The 20,177-nt window shown below is 46.2% G+C and overlaps 1 protein-coding gene across 2 annotated transcripts in view; it reads left to right on the forward strand.

Moving 5' to 3' along the window:
- The first annotated feature begins 3,536 nt into the window (after positions 1–3,536).
- The window catches only part of LOC104558958 (lethal(3)malignant brain tumor-like protein 3), a 49,193-nt gene continuing 32,552 nt past the window's right edge, over positions 3,537–20,177 (forward strand). Inside the window, exons 1-2 of one of the 2 annotated variants that reach the window (XM_062014531.1) lie at positions 3,537–3,623; positions 18,638–18,740. In XM_062014531.1, coding sequence (XP_061870515.1) covers positions 18,701–18,740 — 40 coding nt within the window. In that variant the 5' untranslated portion in view covers positions 3,537–3,623; positions 18,638–18,700. Of the gene's footprint in view, positions 3,624–18,637; positions 18,741–19,364; positions 19,444–20,177 lie in introns of those variants that run through there. The other variant, XM_062014532.1, reaches the window with a different exon arrangement.

Here is a 20,177-nt window from a genome sequence, read left to right on the forward strand (position 1 = left end):
TTTCTCTAGAAACACCTGCTGTGTTGTTTAACATTGCAATAAGGAGAACACGGAGATGAAGCAGGAGTAATAATACAGGTGACAAGCCTGTTCTCCTCCATCTCTGTGAGTGAAACCTTGTGAGCTCCAGCTCCCAGAACATGGGGATGAAAATTTTTCACCCATTTGACTTGATTGACCCAAGTCACCCAAAATCCTCATTTGTCCCACAGCTTCTCTGTGGAGTATGGCTGATGCCAGAACCCCAGAGTGGTGGGGGCTGGAAGGGCCCTTCAGTGCTCATCCAGCCCCAGCCCCTGCTCAAGCAGGTTCCCCTGGCTCAGGGGGCACAGGAACGTGTCCAGGTGGGGTTGGAAACCTCCTGAGCAGGAGCCTCCACACCCTCCCTGGGCAGCCTGGGCCAGGGCTCCCTCACCTCAGCACCAAAGGGGTTTCTCCTTCTGTCCCAGTTGAACTTCCCCTGTCCCAGCTTGTGCCTGTTGCCCCTGATGCTGGAGGAGAGTGGCTGGCACAGTCAGTGTGCCCTCCTGCTCTTTGTGCTGTTCTGTAGATGATCACACTGTTGGCCTTTCTTACTAATCTGTTGGGATGTGAAGAGGAGGAAAGAAACTCAATGCTCTGAGGGGTGGTTTTCTGGTCCCACCTGCTCAGTGGGAGCACGCTGAGCTGTCCTGGCTGATCACTTCTGGTTCTTCTTTGATTTCATCATCTCTGATGGGGAGTTTGGGATTTCACTCATGAACCACAACTTCCTAAAGAGAAATGGGTTAGTCTGACCCAGGTAAGACCAGGATGTTCTGGCCATCGTGAAGCAGCCTTTGTGCTCAGCACTGTGCAGCAGCTGCTGTTTGTCTTTATATCACCCAAAACCATGGGAGGGATTGTAGCCTGGGGATTTCCAGTCATGGATTGAAGGTTCAGTTGGTGTATGGCCCTTTCCTGCTGCACAGAAACCCCGTCTGCTCTGAATTTGCAGTGCCCAGGTGGGCCTTGCTGTTAACTGCAGTTCCTCAGCACTTGCTTTCCCCACCCCGCGTCTCCACTTAAACACCCAGGACAGCTTGGAGCTGAGGCTGAAGCTTGTCTCTTCTCAGCATGTTTTCCAGGAGTTGTTCCTCCCAATACAACACCTGCACTTGGAGGAAATCTTTATAAAAGGGAAGTGCAGGGTGTTCTTCTGTGGAGCTCTTGACTTGGAAGCAAGAGTGTGGTGGGGGCTGCTGTGTGCCCCAGGGCTGTGGGGAGGAGGGGAGGCAGCTCCCAGCAGGAGCTCTGTGGATGTTCCTGAATAACTTCTCTATTTTAGACTTGGGCCATCAGCAAATTGCTCAGACTGAACTTCCCACAAGCTCTTCTGTGGCACAGGGCCTCTGAATCGAGAGCTGCCATCCCCAGCATGTCCTCTGCACGTCAGACACATTTCAAGATAGAAAAGGCAAAACATATTGTGTGAGTTCTTTCTTCCTCTGGGGAAAAGATAAAAGGACAGTTACAGCTTTATCAAGAACTCTTCTTTAGCAAACTTCAAACTGCTAACAGGACTTGGGGACAGCAGCTCTTGCAGCTAGATGTTAACTTCATAGGTGCAAGTAATTCCCTATAATCTGATCATCTGAGACTTGTAGGGCTGGATGAAGAAGACGAAATGGCGACAGATCATCCGAGTTGCTTTTCAACACAGAAGATTTCCAGAGAGTTTCAAGACGGGGTTTGGTGAGTGGCTCAGACTTTATCAAATGTCATATTGCCACAGCAGCATGAGAAAGCTCTGCAGAAGTGAGGTTTAATTTCTTTAGAAGGAGAAGCCTTTTTTCAGCTATATTTATTTATTTAGTGCTTAAACATCTCAGGCTCTCGTAACGACATTTCTAATCCCTTTTGCTGCTTAATCTTAGTACAGAAGCAAACCAGGCTAGGTAAGAAGTTTGCTAATAGAGGATAATGAGCTTAAAAATACCTTTAAGAAAAGCTGCAAATGATGAAGTCTAGACTCAGACTTTTAGAAGTGACTCCAGCTTCTGCTGTCCAGCTGCCAAGGCCGCTCCTGATGAAGTGACTGTGGCTTTAGTGGGCCCTTTGGGAGAAACATTTCTTCCCTAAATACCTGAAGACAGACCTTTGGAGATGGAGGGGAGTGGAAAAGTTTTGGCTGGGGTAGAAATTCCCACTGTGTGAAGTAAGAGACGTTCTCTGCAATGGGAAAGACCAAAGAGCTTTCAGGCTGTGTGTGGGAACTCCTCAGGTGATGCTGAAGGTACAGAGCCAGAACTGACTTGTGTTCAGGGGAGAGGGCAAATGAAACTTGTAGGTGAGCTCTGAGGAGGAAGAGAGAAATTCACAGGGCAGGTTCTGTTGAAATGATCCAAGCAGTGAGGTAAAAGAGCAAGAAGCCCCAAACAGGGATCTCTCAACAAATCTTACCTCACTACAGATAAAACTATGGGTCTAGATAAAGATGGATGGTTTAGTTCTTTGTAACCTCTTTTGTCTCCCCAACATCTCTGTAAGCCCAGACTCAGTGGGTGCTTAAAGATCATCCAGGAGCCTCTGCAGAACCAGAGGTTGAGCTGGAACTTGCTGACACAGATGAGGTGAGAAATCTCTTTGTTTTCTGACTAATTTTCAAGATGGGTATTTTATCTGCCTCACTCGAGCGATGAAGATTATGATGTGTATTTCAAATGAGCCATTTCAAATCTCATTTATTATATTCCTGAAATTCCATTCCATTTCAGTTGCCACAGCTTGGGGTCTGCTCGTGCTCCTTCCTCATTTTCCGTGGCAAATCAAAACCCCAACCCCAAAGTGTCATTAAAAAATCCTACCACCGTTTCAAATACAAAGAAAAACATTCTCAGATGAGAAGAAAAACAAGTTTAACAAATGCTGAGACGAGGGGGAAATATATTCATCGTCAGTGAGGGAGGTGTTGTGCTGGTCACGGTGTGCTGGATGGGGTCAGTGACAACCATTCACATCTCCAGTCCCTAAATCTGTGTTTCAGATGAGACTGTGCCCTCAGGGCCCCAGGACACAGCACCCATGTGGGCTGTGCAGCAGCGACCAGAGGGCTCATCCCAGTTCCTCCCCATCCCAGTGCCTCCATGTCCCAGTGTACACCGTATCTCAGTTCATCCCTGCACCAGCGCCAGCCCTGCCCCTGTGCCTCTCTGTCCCGGTGCCAGCCCTGTCCCAGTGCTCCTGTGTCTCAGTGCCTCCATGTCTCTCTCAGTAGCTTCCCGTCCCGGTGTCTGTCTTTTCCAGTACCGTGCCACTGCCAGTCCTGTTGCCGTTCATCCTCATCTCAGTACCATCCTCATCCCAGTTCCTGCCCGTCCCAGCGCCAGCCCCGTCCCGGTGACTGCGGCATCTCAGTGCCAGCCCGTCCCGCTGCCCCTCGGTCCCCAGCCCGGTCCCCAGCCCGGTCCCCGTCCCCGTCCCGCCCTGCCCCTCGCGCCGCCTCAGCCGGTGCCGTGGGGCCGCGGCCGGGACCGGCGGGGAGCGGGCCCGCCGCGCATGCGCTCCGTCCTCCCGCGGGACGGCCGGGCCACTAATTGTTGCCGGAGTTAAAGAGAGAAAAAAAAAGAGCCGGTCCGGGAGAGGCAGCGGGCGGCCGGGCCGGGGTGAGTGCGGGCGGCGGGGTATCGGCGGCAGCGCGGGGAGCCGCCGGCCGCCATCTTGCGGCGGGGGGCGGCGGGGCCGAGGCGGGCAGGGCCGGGCCGTTTCGCTTCGCTTGGTTGTGGTGGAACTCGGCCCGCCTCGGCCCCGGGGTCCGTGAGGGGAAATGGCGCCTCGGGGGCCAGGGGAGCCCCGCGCCCCGCCACGGCCCGCTCCCCGGCGAGCACGGGCCGCTCTCCGCGGGTCGCCTCCGAGGAGACCCCTCAGGAGGGTTCCCTCAGCGTAAAGCTCCCAGCTGGGTAGAGAAAGTGCTTTAAGCCTCTTATCGAGGGGAAAGTCCACTGTTAAAGCCCAGCTAAGGACGCGTCCGGAAGACGAGATCAAGTTGTTCACAGGCTACGGAGCATAACCATAAAATATTTCCAGTTTCTGGCATGTTTCCGTGCTTGTTCGTAACGGGTCCACAAGAGAGAGTTCAGGGTCCTCCAGCCCCGGTCCCAGCTCTGGCAGAAACTCCACAGGAGTGTGAAAATGCAGAAATGCTGAAAATAACACCAATACAGTGCAACAGAAAGTGATCGTGGAGACTTATCTGAGACCAGAAAGATTTAAGTTCGAAACCAGAGATTTTTTTACGTGAGGGAGGGGAAAAAAACCCACCTCATCAAACTTTCTGACAGCAAATTCAAAGACTAGGACTAATGATACTAAAATGTCATGAACTGAGGGAAGGCCGATGCCAGATAAATAGAGGGATAAATATAATGCTCTACAAGTATTGATTAGTGCTGTGGGTAAAGACCGGTATGGGACAAACTTAATGATGTCTGGAGTTCAGAAGAAAGGGATTAAGACAGTTTTATTGACGCTTGGTGCTGCAACGAATTGGATTAGATTTTTGATAGGAAAACATTCAATTTATTCAGGTGTCACCCGGATGAGTTTAAAAAAGAAACAGAAACATAGGCTTGTTGGTCTGTAATTGGGATTAAGGGATAAGGAGCTCTGATCTTTTGTGTCAAGTTGTGTAAGACCTCTCTGGTTCACATCTTATTGTATAATAAAACAGAAGTCAAAGGAGAGGAAATAAGTGCTCCATGCTGGGAACTCTTCCTACTACTCACTAATTAACATCGTGGTCTCATCAGGGTCAGTGTTTTGCCTCCCCACTATTCCTTCTCCCATCTGTTTATATATATTTTAGGGGTGGGGACAGGCTTTTCGTCAGTATTTCTACTTGGCAGTGTAAGATATGTAATAATAATTAGCAAGAGTCCCCCGGGTAATTTGCTGGATTGAAATCTTATAAAGTAATTACAGAATGCAGTTAGAACAGAGGACAGTTTCTTGCCTCTGTGCTGTAGTTTTGGCCTTGGTTGCACCTTATGTTCCAAATCATCCCATTCACAAGTGTGAAAGAAATTGTAATTCAGGGTGAGGACAGAGGTGGAAACGGAGCCTGAATTCAAGCTGCCAAGTGCAACTGGGTACAGCTACTGGGCAGATTGTGCAGGGCCACTTCCATTTGTCTTGGCCAGAGTTAATTTCTCTCGCCTTTGTGGGTTTTATTGCCATAAGAAGTATGTTGCAGGAGGGTGAGTGGTTACAAACAGATGTGCTCTGCAGATGATTCCTGACCGACTGGCTTCTCATGGCCCAAGGGGGTGTTTGCTTTGCCTCAGCCGTGCTGTTTGCGTGAACTTCTTACCTCCAATTCTGTATTTGCTGGAGTTTCAAGGCAGTAGCTGGAGGATGGATCTTTAGACTGGTTATTTTTAAAACAGCATCTAGAATTTATTTCAAACAGCATCTGCAACGTTACTTTATAATGGTTGGCTTAAAATTGTGTTGTTTTATCAGCAGGAGAAGGCCTGGCTCTCATCTCACTTCTGTCTTCATGCAAAGCTTTTAGTCACTTCTAGGTATGATCCTAGGTATGATCCCCACTGGCTGAGGGGATATGAATTTGAGGGTAAAGCCTCTGTGTGACCCCACCTTGTCCTTTTCCGTATGAACGCTGGTATTTTTGGAGAGAAGTGCAGCAGGCTGCAAGCCTGACATGGGGTGATGGGTCATGAGAACAGATTCTCCCAGGGTGGTGATGGAGACGTGGATAGAGGGGTGGAGTGAAAGTCAGAAAAGCTTTTGGAGGCCATTATCACAATGGAACAATTTGAATATCAGGAAAACATCGTTAAGCTGGGTAAAAGCCAGGATGAGCCACAGCAACAGTTGCTCTGGACCCTTATAGTCTGGCTGTGGAATAACAAGTTGGTTCCTGAGTTGGGATGTCAGTTCTTCCCCAAACAAACACTGTTCCCCCTGCTTGTAATTCCTGTTTTTTCACCTATTTCAACCATTTCTCAAGCCCTCCAGCAGCGTGTTTTGTTGAAGTGGAGGGAAGAAGGTAGCACAGCGGGTTGAAAAATTAGATCAGAGAACAGAGGGGAAAACTGACCCAATGTTTGCTTGTTAATGAAGGCTGGCAGCTGAAAGCTCTGACACGTGGAATCAATTAGCAGCAGAAGCAAACAGAGATCCCACCAAACCTCGTCCTTTCTAATTAGTAGCACAAACTGTGCTCTGCAGGTGAGGTACGTGTACAGATGTGCCTTGCTAAATTTGGCAGATTACTTTCCAGAGGGTGGTTGGAGTTACTGGCAAAGTACTTTCCCTCCAAGGAATGGAAGTTTTATTACAAGGTTTAGCATCTTTTGGCTCATCATCTGTGGTGAGGTTTGGTTTTCTTTTCTATTTCTGATTGAATCCAGCTAAATAATGGGATGAAAGGATGGTAGATCTAAGCAAACAGAGGTAGAAACTGTATTCATGATCCACATAGGATTTGTCTTGATAACCCTATTTATACTGTAGCTTTTAAACCAAATGAGGTACATGCTTTGAGCAAGAATCCTGAACAGAAGCAGCAGCAGAGCTCCTTCTTGACTGGCGTGACGCAGATCGGAGCTCCCTCGTGTGATGCCGTTTGGCTGCGGGCAGGTTGGTGCAGAGCTGAGGGCCAGGTGGCACATCAGACCATCCCAGGCATGGAAATAGGCATGGCTATAAGAAATTGTGTGGCTCCTTTTGTCTGTTGTGGTGGGACTCTTGCAGAGAGGAGTTCTGAAGGGCTTACAGAGGTGTGCTGTACATCAGAATGGCTTGTCAAATACTATGTGGCAGCTCTTCTTGCATTCCTGCAGCTCCATGTCTTTGTGCCACCCTTTCTTTTCTCTTGGCACCTAGTTTGTTATGGTGGTGTTTGGGGTTTTTTCACAGCTTTCTCGTATTTGGTCACCATGATGCTACTTTATGGTGTCATCAAAAGCTGGAATGTGAATGGTGAGAAAGTAGCTGCAGTGAATTTAGCTGCCTGAGCTACAGTAGTTTCAGCCTTCAGTTCCCGTCTTTGGGTTATAACTTTTCAAGGTGAAAAGCTGGGTGATGTCTGAGTAAAGAAGGGGATTTGGACACTTGCATATGTGCTCTCAGTGAAGCTCTGAGGTGTGCACAAAATCCTTTAGGAAGTCAGATAGGACTAGGCATATACTTGAGTGTATTGCTAGATCAATAACAATGGCATTGTTCACAGAATTCATGCATTTTCTTCCCCCATCCACCTTTGATGACTGTGATATCAATCCATCTGCACTGGCTGCAACTTCTGATGGGAAAGGAGGGATGGAAAATGGTTTATGTATCTGTGCAAGCTGTGCTTTTCTTCCTAGTATCTGAAAAAAGCACTTATCTAGGGTTTTGTTTAATTAGTTCCTTGACTAAATGCTTCACTTTCCAGAATCAGATGGTTTCCTAAGAAGATTCATTTCCAACCTAACCTTTTCTGCAACAGGGACAGCAGTATTTTTTCAGCTTCTCATTGTATTTAACACAAAGAAGGCATGTGATGCTTAATTGAAAGAAGTTTGGATGTTTTTATATGGCCATCTGTGCCAGATTTTACTCTTAATTCCTTCATTCTGTAGTAATGCTAAATCTGCAAATAACAATTTGACTGCTTGCTCTACCAAGCTATTTAGAAAACAAATACCAGCAGAGAAACCTGGTTTGCAATTTTCATTGCACCATTATGTACACAGAATATGGGCACTCCGGCTGGTTCTGCCTCTTGACTTCAGCATCAAATGGATCTGAATGACAACCCTGCAGTTACTTGTATTTTTTTAAGCTTGCTTTGTCAAGTCTATATGGGGTTTGTTTTTTTTCTTCTGAGATGCTTGACATGCATTATTCACCATGGAACAGTTGCTGTTGGTGTCAGGGTGACACATGAAGAACTTGTGCAGTAGGTACTGGTAGTTCTGGAGTTTAAGACTAATCATTGGTTGGAATGTAGATAACCAACCTTAACTATTCCCCAGGAAATTATAAATGTTGAGAAAAGTACAACTTAAAGTGGCTTCAGAACAGAGGCAAATCAAATGAGTGCAGAGGGTTGACATCCCTTTACAAGGTCTCTGTGGGAGCCTACACCCGACACGCAGCCGTTACAGATGTCAGAAGTGTTGGAGGATGACAAAATGTTCTGGGTAACGACATGCTCCTCTTGCTTTCATTAACTACTTCCACTTTAAGAGCATGTTTTATTGCAAAATTAATTCTTTGTGACTTAGTTAAACATGTCAGTGGTGTGACTGAACCTCTAGTTTTCCATTAGAAGAATCACTCTTTTTTATTCCCCCCCCAGCAATTTTTATGTTGTCACAAAATTGACTTTATGTTGACTCACAAATCTTACAGGTCATTAAGTTTTGAGTGAAAAGAGTTCTGATTACAAGTGGCAGAAAGTATTTCTATCTTGCATCTGTTGTTGCAGAAATCAGATCAGATTTAGGAATGGCAGAAGTTCCGGTGTCTTGCTGGTCAGTCCTGCAGAGCTGCTTCCAAATGAGATGGTGTTGATGGTGTGTGGTCTGTCTGTGGTGATGTGCAGGTGATAGTTAAAAGTGATTCTCTGAGCCTGGGGTCATCTAGATGTCCTTGTACCTGCTGGCTGAGCCTGTTGCCTGTAAGGTTTGCAGAGGGCTTTATCCGTGACCTTCTCCAGAGCCACAGTTCTTGACAAGCAGGAGGAGATGGGGAAAAGCAGCTCAGCACCAAATACTTTTAATGAAAGCTGTAAAATGAAGGTAAGATGTGCTGCAGTCCTCGATCTCCATAAGCTAAAATAAAGCCATGGAGGTAGGTTTTGCACCTTCTTTTGCATCCCTTCTCTTTGATTTGGAAGGTTGAGGCATGTTCTCCTCCCCCTCTACTCTGATCTGTTGAGGTCTCTTCTAGAGTCCTGTGTCCAGTTCTGGGCTCCCCAGTTCTGAGGGGATGGAACATGTGTGTGAGGAGGAAAGGCTGCGGGCCCTGGGGCTGGTCAGCCTGGGGAAGAGAAGGGCGGGAAGTTCCACTTGAACAGAAGGAGAAAGTCCTTTGGTGCTGAGGTGAGGGAGCCCTGGCCCAGGCTGCCCAGGGAGGGTGTGGAGGCTCCTTCTCAGGAGGTTTCCAACCCCAGCTGGACACGTTCCTGTGCCCCCTGAGCCAGAGGAACCTGCTTTAGCAGGGGCTGGGTCTGGATGAGCTCTGCAGTGCCATTCCAGCCCCCACCACTCTGGGATTCTATGAATGAGTTGAAATGCTCTCCAGCATTGCACTGGATGCCTCATTCAGCTCCTGCAGCAGAACGGACAGGAGCAAGACTGCTTCATTACTGGCTTCAAGATGTCACCTAACTGTAAAGACAAAGGCAGCAAAGCCAGTGTGATAGGGGCTGGGGATGATTGGATTAGAAGTGGTCCTGTGCCACTCTTAGCCTTTGCTTCCCAGGCTGCTCCATGGCGAGCGGGGCCCAGTGCTGCAGAGCAGGGCCTGGTGTGGTGGCCAAGAGGAGAGTGAGGTTTGTAGGAAGACAGGCACTTTGCATAAGGTGCATTCATGGAGGAACAGCCACAGCCTGTGCTGGTGCTTTTCTTTCAGCAGCTGAAGTAAATATATGTGTGTATGTGTGTATTTTTGACACAACTATGTCAAGAAACTGAGAGATAGCAGCTTAGGAACTCTGCTGCTGATTCAGGCTTAATGCTGGGATCAGCTGCTGGGTTTAGAGTGAACTCACAATGCTGCTGTCTGATCTCACAAAGTGATTTAAGTTGCATTGCCATGGTGCAAGTTTATTTCTCTCCCAGCACAATACCACCTAAGCATAATCCCTACGTTGCTGTGTACTTCGGGTCACCTTGGAAGGACTGTGTTGTACAAATGAATGTGGCAAACTCCTGAAACCAAAGTAGTTTATCCTGGCAGCCCTGTGGCAGAGCTAAGACAAAAAGTGTTTGCTTCTCCCCTGTTCCAGACAGTGCTGCAGGCCCAAGGCACTCCTTTCCTACACTGTTTTCTTCCTTTGATCTTCCAGAGCAATCTTTTCCTTGGTTTGTAGTTACATTTTTTCTCACTTTTCATGAGAAAAATCAGTGGGAAATACAAGCGGTAGAGCCTGGGATTCCTCCTGCACTGACACAGACAGTGGAAGCACTTAAACCTTCATGATGCCACTAAATGCTTGCTGCTGGCTACTGAAATTTTCTCTTGAGGCACATTGGTACAGTTCCATTGCAGGCTCTGAAAGCTCATTTCAAATCCCTGACTGATTAGGTTCCTGGAGGTGAGGCGGGGGTTTCATTTTGGTAATGATATTAGTTCATGCCTTGCAAAATATTACTTGCCCGAGGTGAGTAATAGGTTTTGGTGTAAGTAAAGTATCATCAGTCATCGTCATAGTGAAGGACAGGCACATGATTCTTGGGTCTGAGCTGCTAAGTGTTTAGAGCACTTCCTGAAACCAGGTTGGTTGTGCCCTGCAAGAAGCCACGAACTGCGTTTTTTTGTTTCTGATTAAGTTGCAGTTCTGTTCTTCACTAAGGTCATGGGAGTGACTGGCAGGTCTGATGTGCTGAGCATGAGACCCTGCTTCTGAGTTGTCCAGAACCCTGGACGCCAGCTTGCCCTGAGTGTGGATCACAATGAATGACATGACCAGCATTACTAGGTTTCCCATTCAATTTTGAGGAAGAAAGGTGATTTGGAAGTCAGTTATTCCCAAAACAGCACAGTGTCAGATGGATTCTTGATGCCAGCTGCTTCTTGTGTGGAATTTTGCCTCCTGGTACATGGAGGCTTAGCCAGAAGGGCTGCAAACTTCACTGTTGTTACTTGATTTAGACTCCTTGGGCTTATTGCACCGTTGTGTTTCTCACATTTACCCTTACTGAAAGACACAGAAATCCTCATGTCACTGGAAATCAAGCTTCTGGCAGCAGCTGAAGTAGGCCCTGTTGAAATGTTTCTCTCTTAGGTCTGATAAGGAGAAATGCAGTCAACCCCCATCCCCCCAGTTAGCCTTCAAGCTTTTGTTTCTTTGTATGAACTTGCACCAGGGTTTTTTTTATGGGGGGGAGGGGGGGTCTCTGTCTAAGGCAAGATACATGTTAAGAAGCTGGAACACGAAAAGTTCCATTTAAACATAAGGAAAAACTCTTTGAGTGCTGAGGTGAGGGAGCCCTGGCCCAGGCTGCCCAGGGAGGGTGTGGAGGCTTCCTCTCCAGAGGTTTCCAACCCCACCTGGACACATTCCTGTGTGACCTGATCTAGGTGGGACCTGCTTTGGCAGGGGAGGTGGAGTAGATGATTTCTAGAGGTCCCTTCCAACCCTCACCATTCTGTGAGTCTGTGAAAAGCCAAAGCTGCTTTTCTACAGTAATGGTGAAGCAGTTTCCCAAGGCTGTGCTGTGGTTCAGTGGCAAAAATGAGAATGAAACCTGAGTATTTCTGACCTCCTCTGCCTATGGATTCCTTCTCTTAACCAGAACACACAGAGGGCTGGGTGGTAGCATATTAATTAGGATCCATTATCTCTGCCAGCGTGGTAGTCCTTTATCATTTCAGAAATCTAAATCTCCAACTTGGGACTGAATGACTCATCTCTAGTTTTGTTCTGTCTTCTTTTGCATTAATGTTTCTGAGGCTTAAAATGTTCAAGATGAAAAGCAATTGCAAACAGGGACAAATGGGGAACATTCATGCTTGACTACGGCTCTTCAGAATGTTTCAAGTTAGTTGCTGCCATCTTTTTAATTGCACAGTTTGCTTCTTTTTATTGGGCTATCTGGATTTTATTGTAGATTTTACTGATAGGGAGCATTATAAGAAAAGTAATTTCTTTATTATATTTTTCTAAGGGGGTTTACTAGATTTCTAAGAGATGAAAAAGGCCCATTATTGTATGAGGTCCTCTCTGCTTAGTAACGAGATTATTTTCCTCATTGTCATTTTTTATGGTTTTCCTCACCCAATTTTAAATAAATTCTCCAACTTAATGGCTTTTGTCCAAGTATTTTCCAAACCCCTCCTCCTAGAGGAAGCTCTGTAAACAATTTGGGGGTTCAAGCTTCTTTACCAAGCCTGAATGCAAAGAACAACATCTAAAAAGGGATGGGTTTGCCCTCACCAAAACTGGCATGGAAACATTGGTGACAAACGAGTGTTTATGGATGTACAAGGCTACACCAAATATTAACATAAGGGGAACCTTCAGCTAGGGTCTGTAGGCCTTCCCTGGCCGTGGGCAGGGTGGTGGGGTGGGTGATGGGGCAGAGGGCTCCTGGGGATCCTTTTGTAGACTGCCGTTGTGGATACCACCTGCACATCTTCCACTCCTGCACTTCATTTCAAACCTGTGCAAGTTGAACTGGCTTCAGCAGAGTGTCAGCTTGGGGGAGACTGAGGAGTGACCTTATTCATGTTACAAATCCATCAAGGGTGGGTGTCAGGAGGCTGGAGCCAGGCTGTGCTCAGTGATGCCAATGATAGGACAAGGGGCAACAGGCACAAGCTGGAACAGAAGAGGTTCCAAAGCAACAAGGCAGAATTTGTTCCCTGTTGAGATGAGGGAGCACTGGCAGGGGCTGCCCAGGTGGGCTGTGGAGGCTCCTTCTCTGGAGACATTCCAACCCAGCTGGATGAGTCCCTGTGTGCCCTGCTCTAGGTGGTGCTGCTCTGGCAGGGGGTTGCACTGGATGAGCTCTTGAAGTCCCTTCCAACTCTTGTGGTTCTGTGTGTGCTGCTCCTCTGTGCTCCTGTCTTCACCCTCCTGACTTCTGAGCAGTGTTATATGCTGCTGGTCTTAATAAATATGAAGGATTGTAAGTAGTAGGAACTTAATATTTGGGAGGAAAAAAGGAAGAGGTCCTACAGAGATAGCCATTCTTCCTGGAGGAGTTGGGTTGTGATACCCAAAAGCACTCAGTGTTGCAGTTTGCATTATGTCTGTCCTGCTTTTGACCCAATTAAGGTGATCATAAAGACAGTGTTAATACTGGAATGCTCCAACATCATAAATCATCCTACAGTCAGCCCTGTGGTTTTGCCACTGGCTGAATTAAACTGACACTCCCAGCCTGCAGGTAGGAATAGCGTGGGGAAAGGTTCAGGTGAGGAGTGAAGTTCACCTGCCCTAATTTAAGTGCTGAGCAATTAAAAACCTGCCCTGGCCTTGTATCTTGAGGCACTTCCCAGTGCTCAAGGAGGGAAACAGTCTGCCTTTGCAGATCAATCACGTGCTCCTTGGACGATGCCTGCTCTTACCATGAGTTGAAGAGTTCAGAGTGACCTTGCTAAACCAACCTTCCGTCCTTCCTAGCCCTGACAGTGCAGCAGTAGAGAGGGTGTTTGTTCATACACTCCTGTATTTGTGTCTCTAATTTTAAATCCTAATACCCAGACCAAAGCCCCTCCTGCTCCAGACACCCCAGGATCTTGCCAATGAACTGGAATTGGCAAAACCATCCTTGAAATAACTGCTAAAATTCACTGATTGATCTTTTAGTCCTCAAGCTGTGCATATGCTTAGCACTCTCAACTTACTAGTCATATTGATTGAGTGTCATGGGCAAAACACAAGTTTAACACGTTTTTTCTCATCTTTGGAAACTTGTATTGCTCTGTAAACCATTTGTGACATGGTAGCAACAGTCTGATTACTCTGTGCCTTTTGTTTTGTTTTGCTTTGTTTGTTTTCACACCCTAGTTTGTTTGGTGTTTTCTTAAGAGCTCAAAGACAGTACAGAAAGATGGAACAGAATGTCCTGGAGAGAATTACATCCCGACTGCAGACTGCAGTATATTGAATGCCTTAGAGTGGAAAGACAGAGTCAGTACCTTGCCCAGTAGCAACTTATAAGTAAGAAACCAAGGAATACAACACAGAGTGACCACTGTGTCTTTGGCAGCACAGAATATCTGCAATACATTCTGTAGTTTACAAACAAAAGTGTGCAGAGAAAACACTTGCTTTAAACAACTGGGTTGGACTTGCCAAGAAAGCGGTGAAATGTCTCTGAAAGCCTGGTGATAACTCTCTCTCTCCTTCTAAGCTCTCTCCTTGTAATTTCTTGCTCAATTGATTTCTAAAGGCAGGAAGTATTTTTAGTAATTGTTTTCTGCTAATGGAAGTTACAGGCCTGATCTTCCTAATGCTCAGCAGTGTGCTCACCTGGCCCAGACAAAACCACTACACCATCCAACATACTTGGGCAAAAAGCCCTGTGAATTTCAGCCCAGCACGAGAAAGGCCTTTGCTCTGAAAAACAAATCTTCTCAATTTGTGGAGTTGAGCCTTCAGGTTCTTTTCACATCAGTAGATGGGTTTTGCAGCTTTTGACAGCTGTCTGTGTCTTATGTATTCATGCTAGTGACAATTACACCTCTCACATGAATCAGAACCTGTCACAAACATGATGTTCTGCCTTAGAGGAGGATGAGCCTGTGTTGACTGTTTCCCAGTCAACAGACTGGGAAAGCTCTGATGAAAGTTCTGGTGCAGACTTGGGTTTTCTGGGGCCTGGGCTGGGATTCACCAGATCATGTGGCTGAAGGTATGCCATTGAATTGTTAAAGCAGGCAACAACAGCCTGCTGTCCTTGTTGGTTTGGAATAAATCAGAGCTGTTGATTTGTATGCAGGAGTGTCACTACCCCAGAGACTCATCTGCTAATACAACGTGACACTGGCACCCTTCCCCATCTCCAGCTGTGAGCTCTGCTTCGCGCTTGCTCTGCTGCCTAATGGCACGTAGAGCTCTGGAGATGCTCCTTCCACTGACCTTCTCAGCACATCCTGCTGAGCTGTCCTTACCACCTGTGGCAAGGAGCCCCTGGGATCTGCACTGTTCTGCTGCTGCTCGTCTGGCATTTGAGGAAAGTGATAGATTTCTCTTCTAAACTGGATAATCTCCTGCAGGAAACAGCCTGCTTGGGGTTACCATTTATTTAAAGCGGATTGTTTCTCTTTGTGCTGAAATAAAAATGATGCTCTGTCTTTTCAGGGCTGTAGAGGAAGAAGTGAGCTTTTTAGAAGCAAATCCATCATCTTTTGAAGCTAAGAAATACAGACTTCAGTTAAAAAAGAGGGAAGAGAGGGAGGAACATTTGGGATAAGGCTTTGGTGGGGTGCTGGAGGCAGGATCCTAAGCCCAGGAAGCATGCAGGAGTAGAGAAAGAATGATGCTTTTCAGTGCAATGAGGAGCCCTGCTTCTGAGGTGAAGCAAATGCTTTTAAACTTGAGTTTAGCAGGTTTGAGAGAAGAGCAGATGGCTGAGAAAAGATCTCAGGCTAATAAAGTGCTAAGAATAAAAGCTTTGGAATAGAGCTTGCAAATGCAGCCCACCTTTGACTTGTCTCTCTCATTCAGGAGTTCAGTAGCTCTGTATTGCAGAGAGTAAAGAAGATGAAGGAGTGAGTAATCTCTAGAGCTATTTGCTCATCAGAAAGGTGATTTTCTAAATTTTTATTATGCTTTTTTGGCACTTGGTTGCCTTTGCAGATCAGGACTAATAAAAGGTGCACGTTGACACTGGTTGGCACACTTTAATACTGGACCAACGAAGTGTTCCTTCATAGCCTAACAATGTTTTTAAGCTTAAATGATTGATAGTCTTGGAAATCTGCCACATATCTTTCCTTTTCCAGAGCTTCCCCATGGTGTGAACACTTTACTGTGTGTCTAGTGGGGTTTTCTTCTCCATCTGCATTTCCTCTTGGCCTGCAGCAGGACAAGCAGTGTGTGTGCAAGGTTGAGAGGCAGGTGTGGGGTCAGATCAGAGGATGGGTGTGCAGAACCCGTGAGGGAGGGTCACCCACCCCAGCAGCTACAGAGGGATTCTTTAGGTTCAAAACTTGAGGGACCTTCAACACTGAAACTCCTGCTAGTGTTGGTACCTGTGAGCTACTCCACTGCCTGTGGCTTGTGTTAGGTGCATTTCTAGGTCGTTTGGGAATGGGTGGTTTGAACCTGAGACTGTCCCCTCTGTGTGTAGGTCAGGGCCTTGCTGCAGCTTTCAGTGACAAGTGGTGCTGTGCAAGGACAAGCACGTCGACTGCAGAAAGTCTGGTGATTTCTCAGTGTCTGCTCTTCTCCATTGGTGTTGCTTCTGCTTGTCCCCACATTCCCCTGCTCCTCTGGGAAGTTTTATTTCCCACCAGATTGTCAGGTGTTGCTGAAGAAGGGCTGAGAACTACTTGGCCTCTTGCAACTCCAGATGCTTGCTGTGCTTACACAGTCCCAACTGCTGCTGACTGAGGTCTTTAAAGCCCAGCCAGAACCAGCAGAGGGACATTTGGGACAAGGAAGGGACGTATTGGGCAAGTTCTCCCCTGGAATGTGACCTTTCTGTCAGCAGCTGAGTGATTCCTGCCTGCACTGTGATTTGAAATTGCCTTGTGTCATAACTGCAGTAAATGTAATTGTGCTTTGTTGGATGAGTTTGAACAGAGAACAGAGTTTTGGGTTAAACTGCTTTTCTGAGGGTATCAAAGTTCTGGGGTTTGTAAGGGGAACACATCCAAAGCAGGTAGAATTCCTTTGTTGACAAGAAAATGCATCACTGGGGACTTTTTGGAGCCCATTGGTGGCATTTTGAGGAAGAGTTGTGTTGGCTGTTTCTCACTTTTATTGTTACTTAATTTTAATGCTTTTTAATCTACATTCAGCCATTTCTTTCTGTCCTATACCTAGTTGCTTCCTAGGGAATCCTACTTCTTCCAGTCCCCCTTCTTAGCTCTTTTATTAGTGCTTATTTTGCTTGCTTTCCTCCCTTATCTGCAGTTGTGTTTAAATGAGTCTGGATTGCTGGAAATCATTACTTCAGCAGGAGCAGAGGCCATAAAAAGTCTTTTAGCCTTAGTAGGAAATGCCAACCCAACCAGCTTTGCTCCTGCTGCTGTCAGTGCTTCAGCTGCCTCTAGCACTGAGTTGGAAGGTGAGCTTTTTGTTGTGGAAGAGAATAAACAGTCTGTGAAAAAGCTTCTAGAAATAGGTCTAACTGCAATGTGTGTTTGAGTAGCATGGTGCTTCCTGGTGCAGCCTGTGGAGTGAGTCACTGTCTTATGTCAAATATTTTAGGAGTATTTAAAGTGAGTGTAATTACTGCATAGTCATAACAGTACCTGGCACATGCATTGTGCTTGCCTTTGGGGAAGCTAAATGGGACTAGAGCTGGGCTAGATTTGTCCATGCAGTCCAACATTCCTCTCACCCTTAGTTTTAACTTACACCCTGGGTGATTCTGGGAGTGGGTGATTCTGGGAAGCTGGAACCCCTTCTTTCCAGGGTAGTCAGTCAGCAGTGGCACCATTGTTTCTCCTTAGCACCCGTGATTTACTTGTCACAACAATTAAATCTGCATCTGTGTTAAACCAAACTGCCTGTTTTGAGGTTTTGAGACCAGAATGATCTGGTCATACACACCTCATTAAATACTCTCAGTCTCCAAAACAGAGTGGTTGCACTCAGTGGGCAGCACCTCAACTCCATGCTAACTCCTGAACTGTGTTTGGGAATTGCTTGGGATGGTGCTTGATGCCTTAGGCCAGAAGCACCTCAGGACTGGGCTGAAGATGTGTGTGGTTAGGCTGCAGGACCTGACACTGTTTGATTTCCCTGTGTAGCTGTGCATTAGCTGACTGCTCTCGAGGGTGAAAAGGGTTTCCAGCATTGTTCCTGCCTCTGGTTGTGTGCATTATGCAGTGTGAAGCAGGAATGGATGGCACAGCACTGTGCTAACCTACAATTCCTAGCTTGGGATAAATCCCCAGTGGTATTTATTATATTTGCAAGAACATCTGTTTTTCTTTTAAGGTTTTCAGTGGTGCCTTCAAACACAGATTGATGAAAGCAGTGCACACAAAGGGTGCCACTAAATGCAGAATGGGAACAACAGAGATTTAGGAACCCCCATGCACAATCTGTGTATCAAGTTATGAGCCAAACATGCAACAGCATAGTGCAGATGCCCAGTAGTGGGTAGCACTGTAGTTTGTTTTGTTTTGTTAAAATACTAAACATGAAGTAATTTGCCTTGGGAAGAGCTCAAATGATAGGAAAAAGTAAACATAGATGTTATATTTGAGTTACTCCTTCCATTTTCATGCTTCCATGCAGATGAAAGATTGATAAATATATCTCTTCATAGATACATAGAAAGAATTGTTTTGACTCAGCCATCAATAATGTGCTGTTTTTAGGGGCTGCCTACGAAGGATTTTCATACAAACAAAGTGTATATAAAGGCAGAAAGTTTTAGTCCTAACCAACTGTATTAAAAGTATGCAGCAAGATGGTCTTGTTTGACATTTGTCTTTCAAATTGGAGGGTTACTAGGAATAAAGAATTCTAGAAAGATTTGTAGCTGTGTCCTGGTTATAGCCTTGAGATTATATCCTCCTTCATCACTTTTACAGGAGGCAAGGCTTCTCCAAAATGAAAATATTACAGATAAAAGGGAGTTTTCTTTAATGAGGTGATACAGTCTGTGTGCCAGCACACAGATAATAATTACTTCCCTCACAATGGGATACTGAGGGTCATTTGATGCAAGTGTGTAAAGGACTTGGACAGCACTCTCTGCATGAAAGATGCTTTAACATTTCAATTTAACAGTTTTGTTTTTCTTTGCTTCTCCAGTGCCCAGAGAAGGCATCTCCTGCTCCAGTTTCCGGACCTGGGAGCTAATGGATTGCTCTGAGAATGGAAAATTTTGTACTCAAACGGGCTCCCAGCAGCACAGGTAAAGAAACCCCAGATTCTTCTTGTCCTATGTGTTTAGAAACTTTTACAGAGAACAGTGTGTTAGAGAAAAGTGTTGCTGTGAGTAGGATGAAATCCTACTGTGGCATGGCTGAGGCAGAGCTGCCTGCACAGCTCTGCTGATGACATTCCTGCTGTCCTGGAGGTTCTTGTGCCCCACAGAGGAAAGCTCCTCTGCAGAGCTCGCTCCTAATTCCTCTTCTCAAGCATATGGGCTTGATGCCTCTCTTCCCCATCCCATAAAATAAGGATGATGTCTTAACTTCCTGTAGAGTTGTAAAACGGCACAATTGAAAACCCCATCGAGCTGCTCTGATGGTGAGAGCCATGTGCCAGTACTTGGGGCTGCATTTAAAAAAGAGGTACTTGGCAAATCCTGCAGACATGATTCACTTCAGGTTCTCATCCCAGGCATCCTCATTCTCCTAAAGAGGAACAGAGACACTGGGAATACTGCAGGAGTATTGTTGGCACTTTTAATTTGATTTTGTTTTCAATTTTGGATGTTTAGTGATACCAGAGACATTCCAGATGATTACAGAAACAGGGGAGATAGTAGAAATCTTAATACCAGCAGTGGCTGTCAGGTGAATGAGGCTGGCAGACCTGCCAAACGTCTCAGAAGGAAGAGAAAATTGCTTCTGGAGTCTGAGGATGACGAGGAAAATGCAGACGAGGATGAGGTAAACGAGGCTGCATGTATTTTCTTTAAAGAGAACTGTGAAAAGCAGGGCCAATTTTGTATCTGATTTCACTGTGCAATGCAAACTGAGCTGGGGGAGGTTGTTCAGAGAACTTCAGAGAATGGTCTGGGTCTGATCCTGGTTTACATCTGTAATGAAAATGTCTGTTCTGCAGTCTGAGGAGCCACAAGGCTGGATGGCTTAGGGGAAGTCAGAGTCCAAGTCAAGATTTCACACTGTAACTTTATAGGTGTAGTTACAGCCCTGTGCACCAAGTGTATTTCACAGTAATGAAAAGGCATGCCTCCAAACCACTTCACCTAACTGCAGTCAAGTTGTGTGATGCTAAAGATTAGTGTCAAACTGCAGAGTCTGATGGCTTTGCATTAGGTACCTGCATGTGTACACTCACTGCACTACTAGAAGCCTGTATCAATGGTGAATGAAGTCCCTTAATCCTGATCTTTTCTCAGCTTTCATTAAGCATCTTACTCTCCAGGGGCCCTTCTCTGTGCCAGCCTGCACTCTGCTACTGTGGGCACAGCGTGTCAGGCCTGAACCATTTGATTTAGATTCACATATTGCACGTGGTTGGGTGATGCAGAGACACTGGGGTAGGTGCTGGTGGGTAACACAAGCTGAAACTTCTGATGTCACCAACAGTTTAGCTCATCTTGTTGGTCAGCTTTTGTCTGAGATGTGTAGAAGGTGTTTTAAAGTGTGTTTTCAGAAGT

Source organism: Colius striatus, chromosome 24, assembly GCF_028858725.1.
Source record: "Colius striatus isolate bColStr4 chromosome 24, bColStr4.1.hap1, whole genome shotgun sequence".
In the NCBI taxonomy this organism is placed as follows: Eukaryota; Metazoa; Chordata; class Aves; order Coliiformes; family Coliidae; genus Colius; species Colius striatus.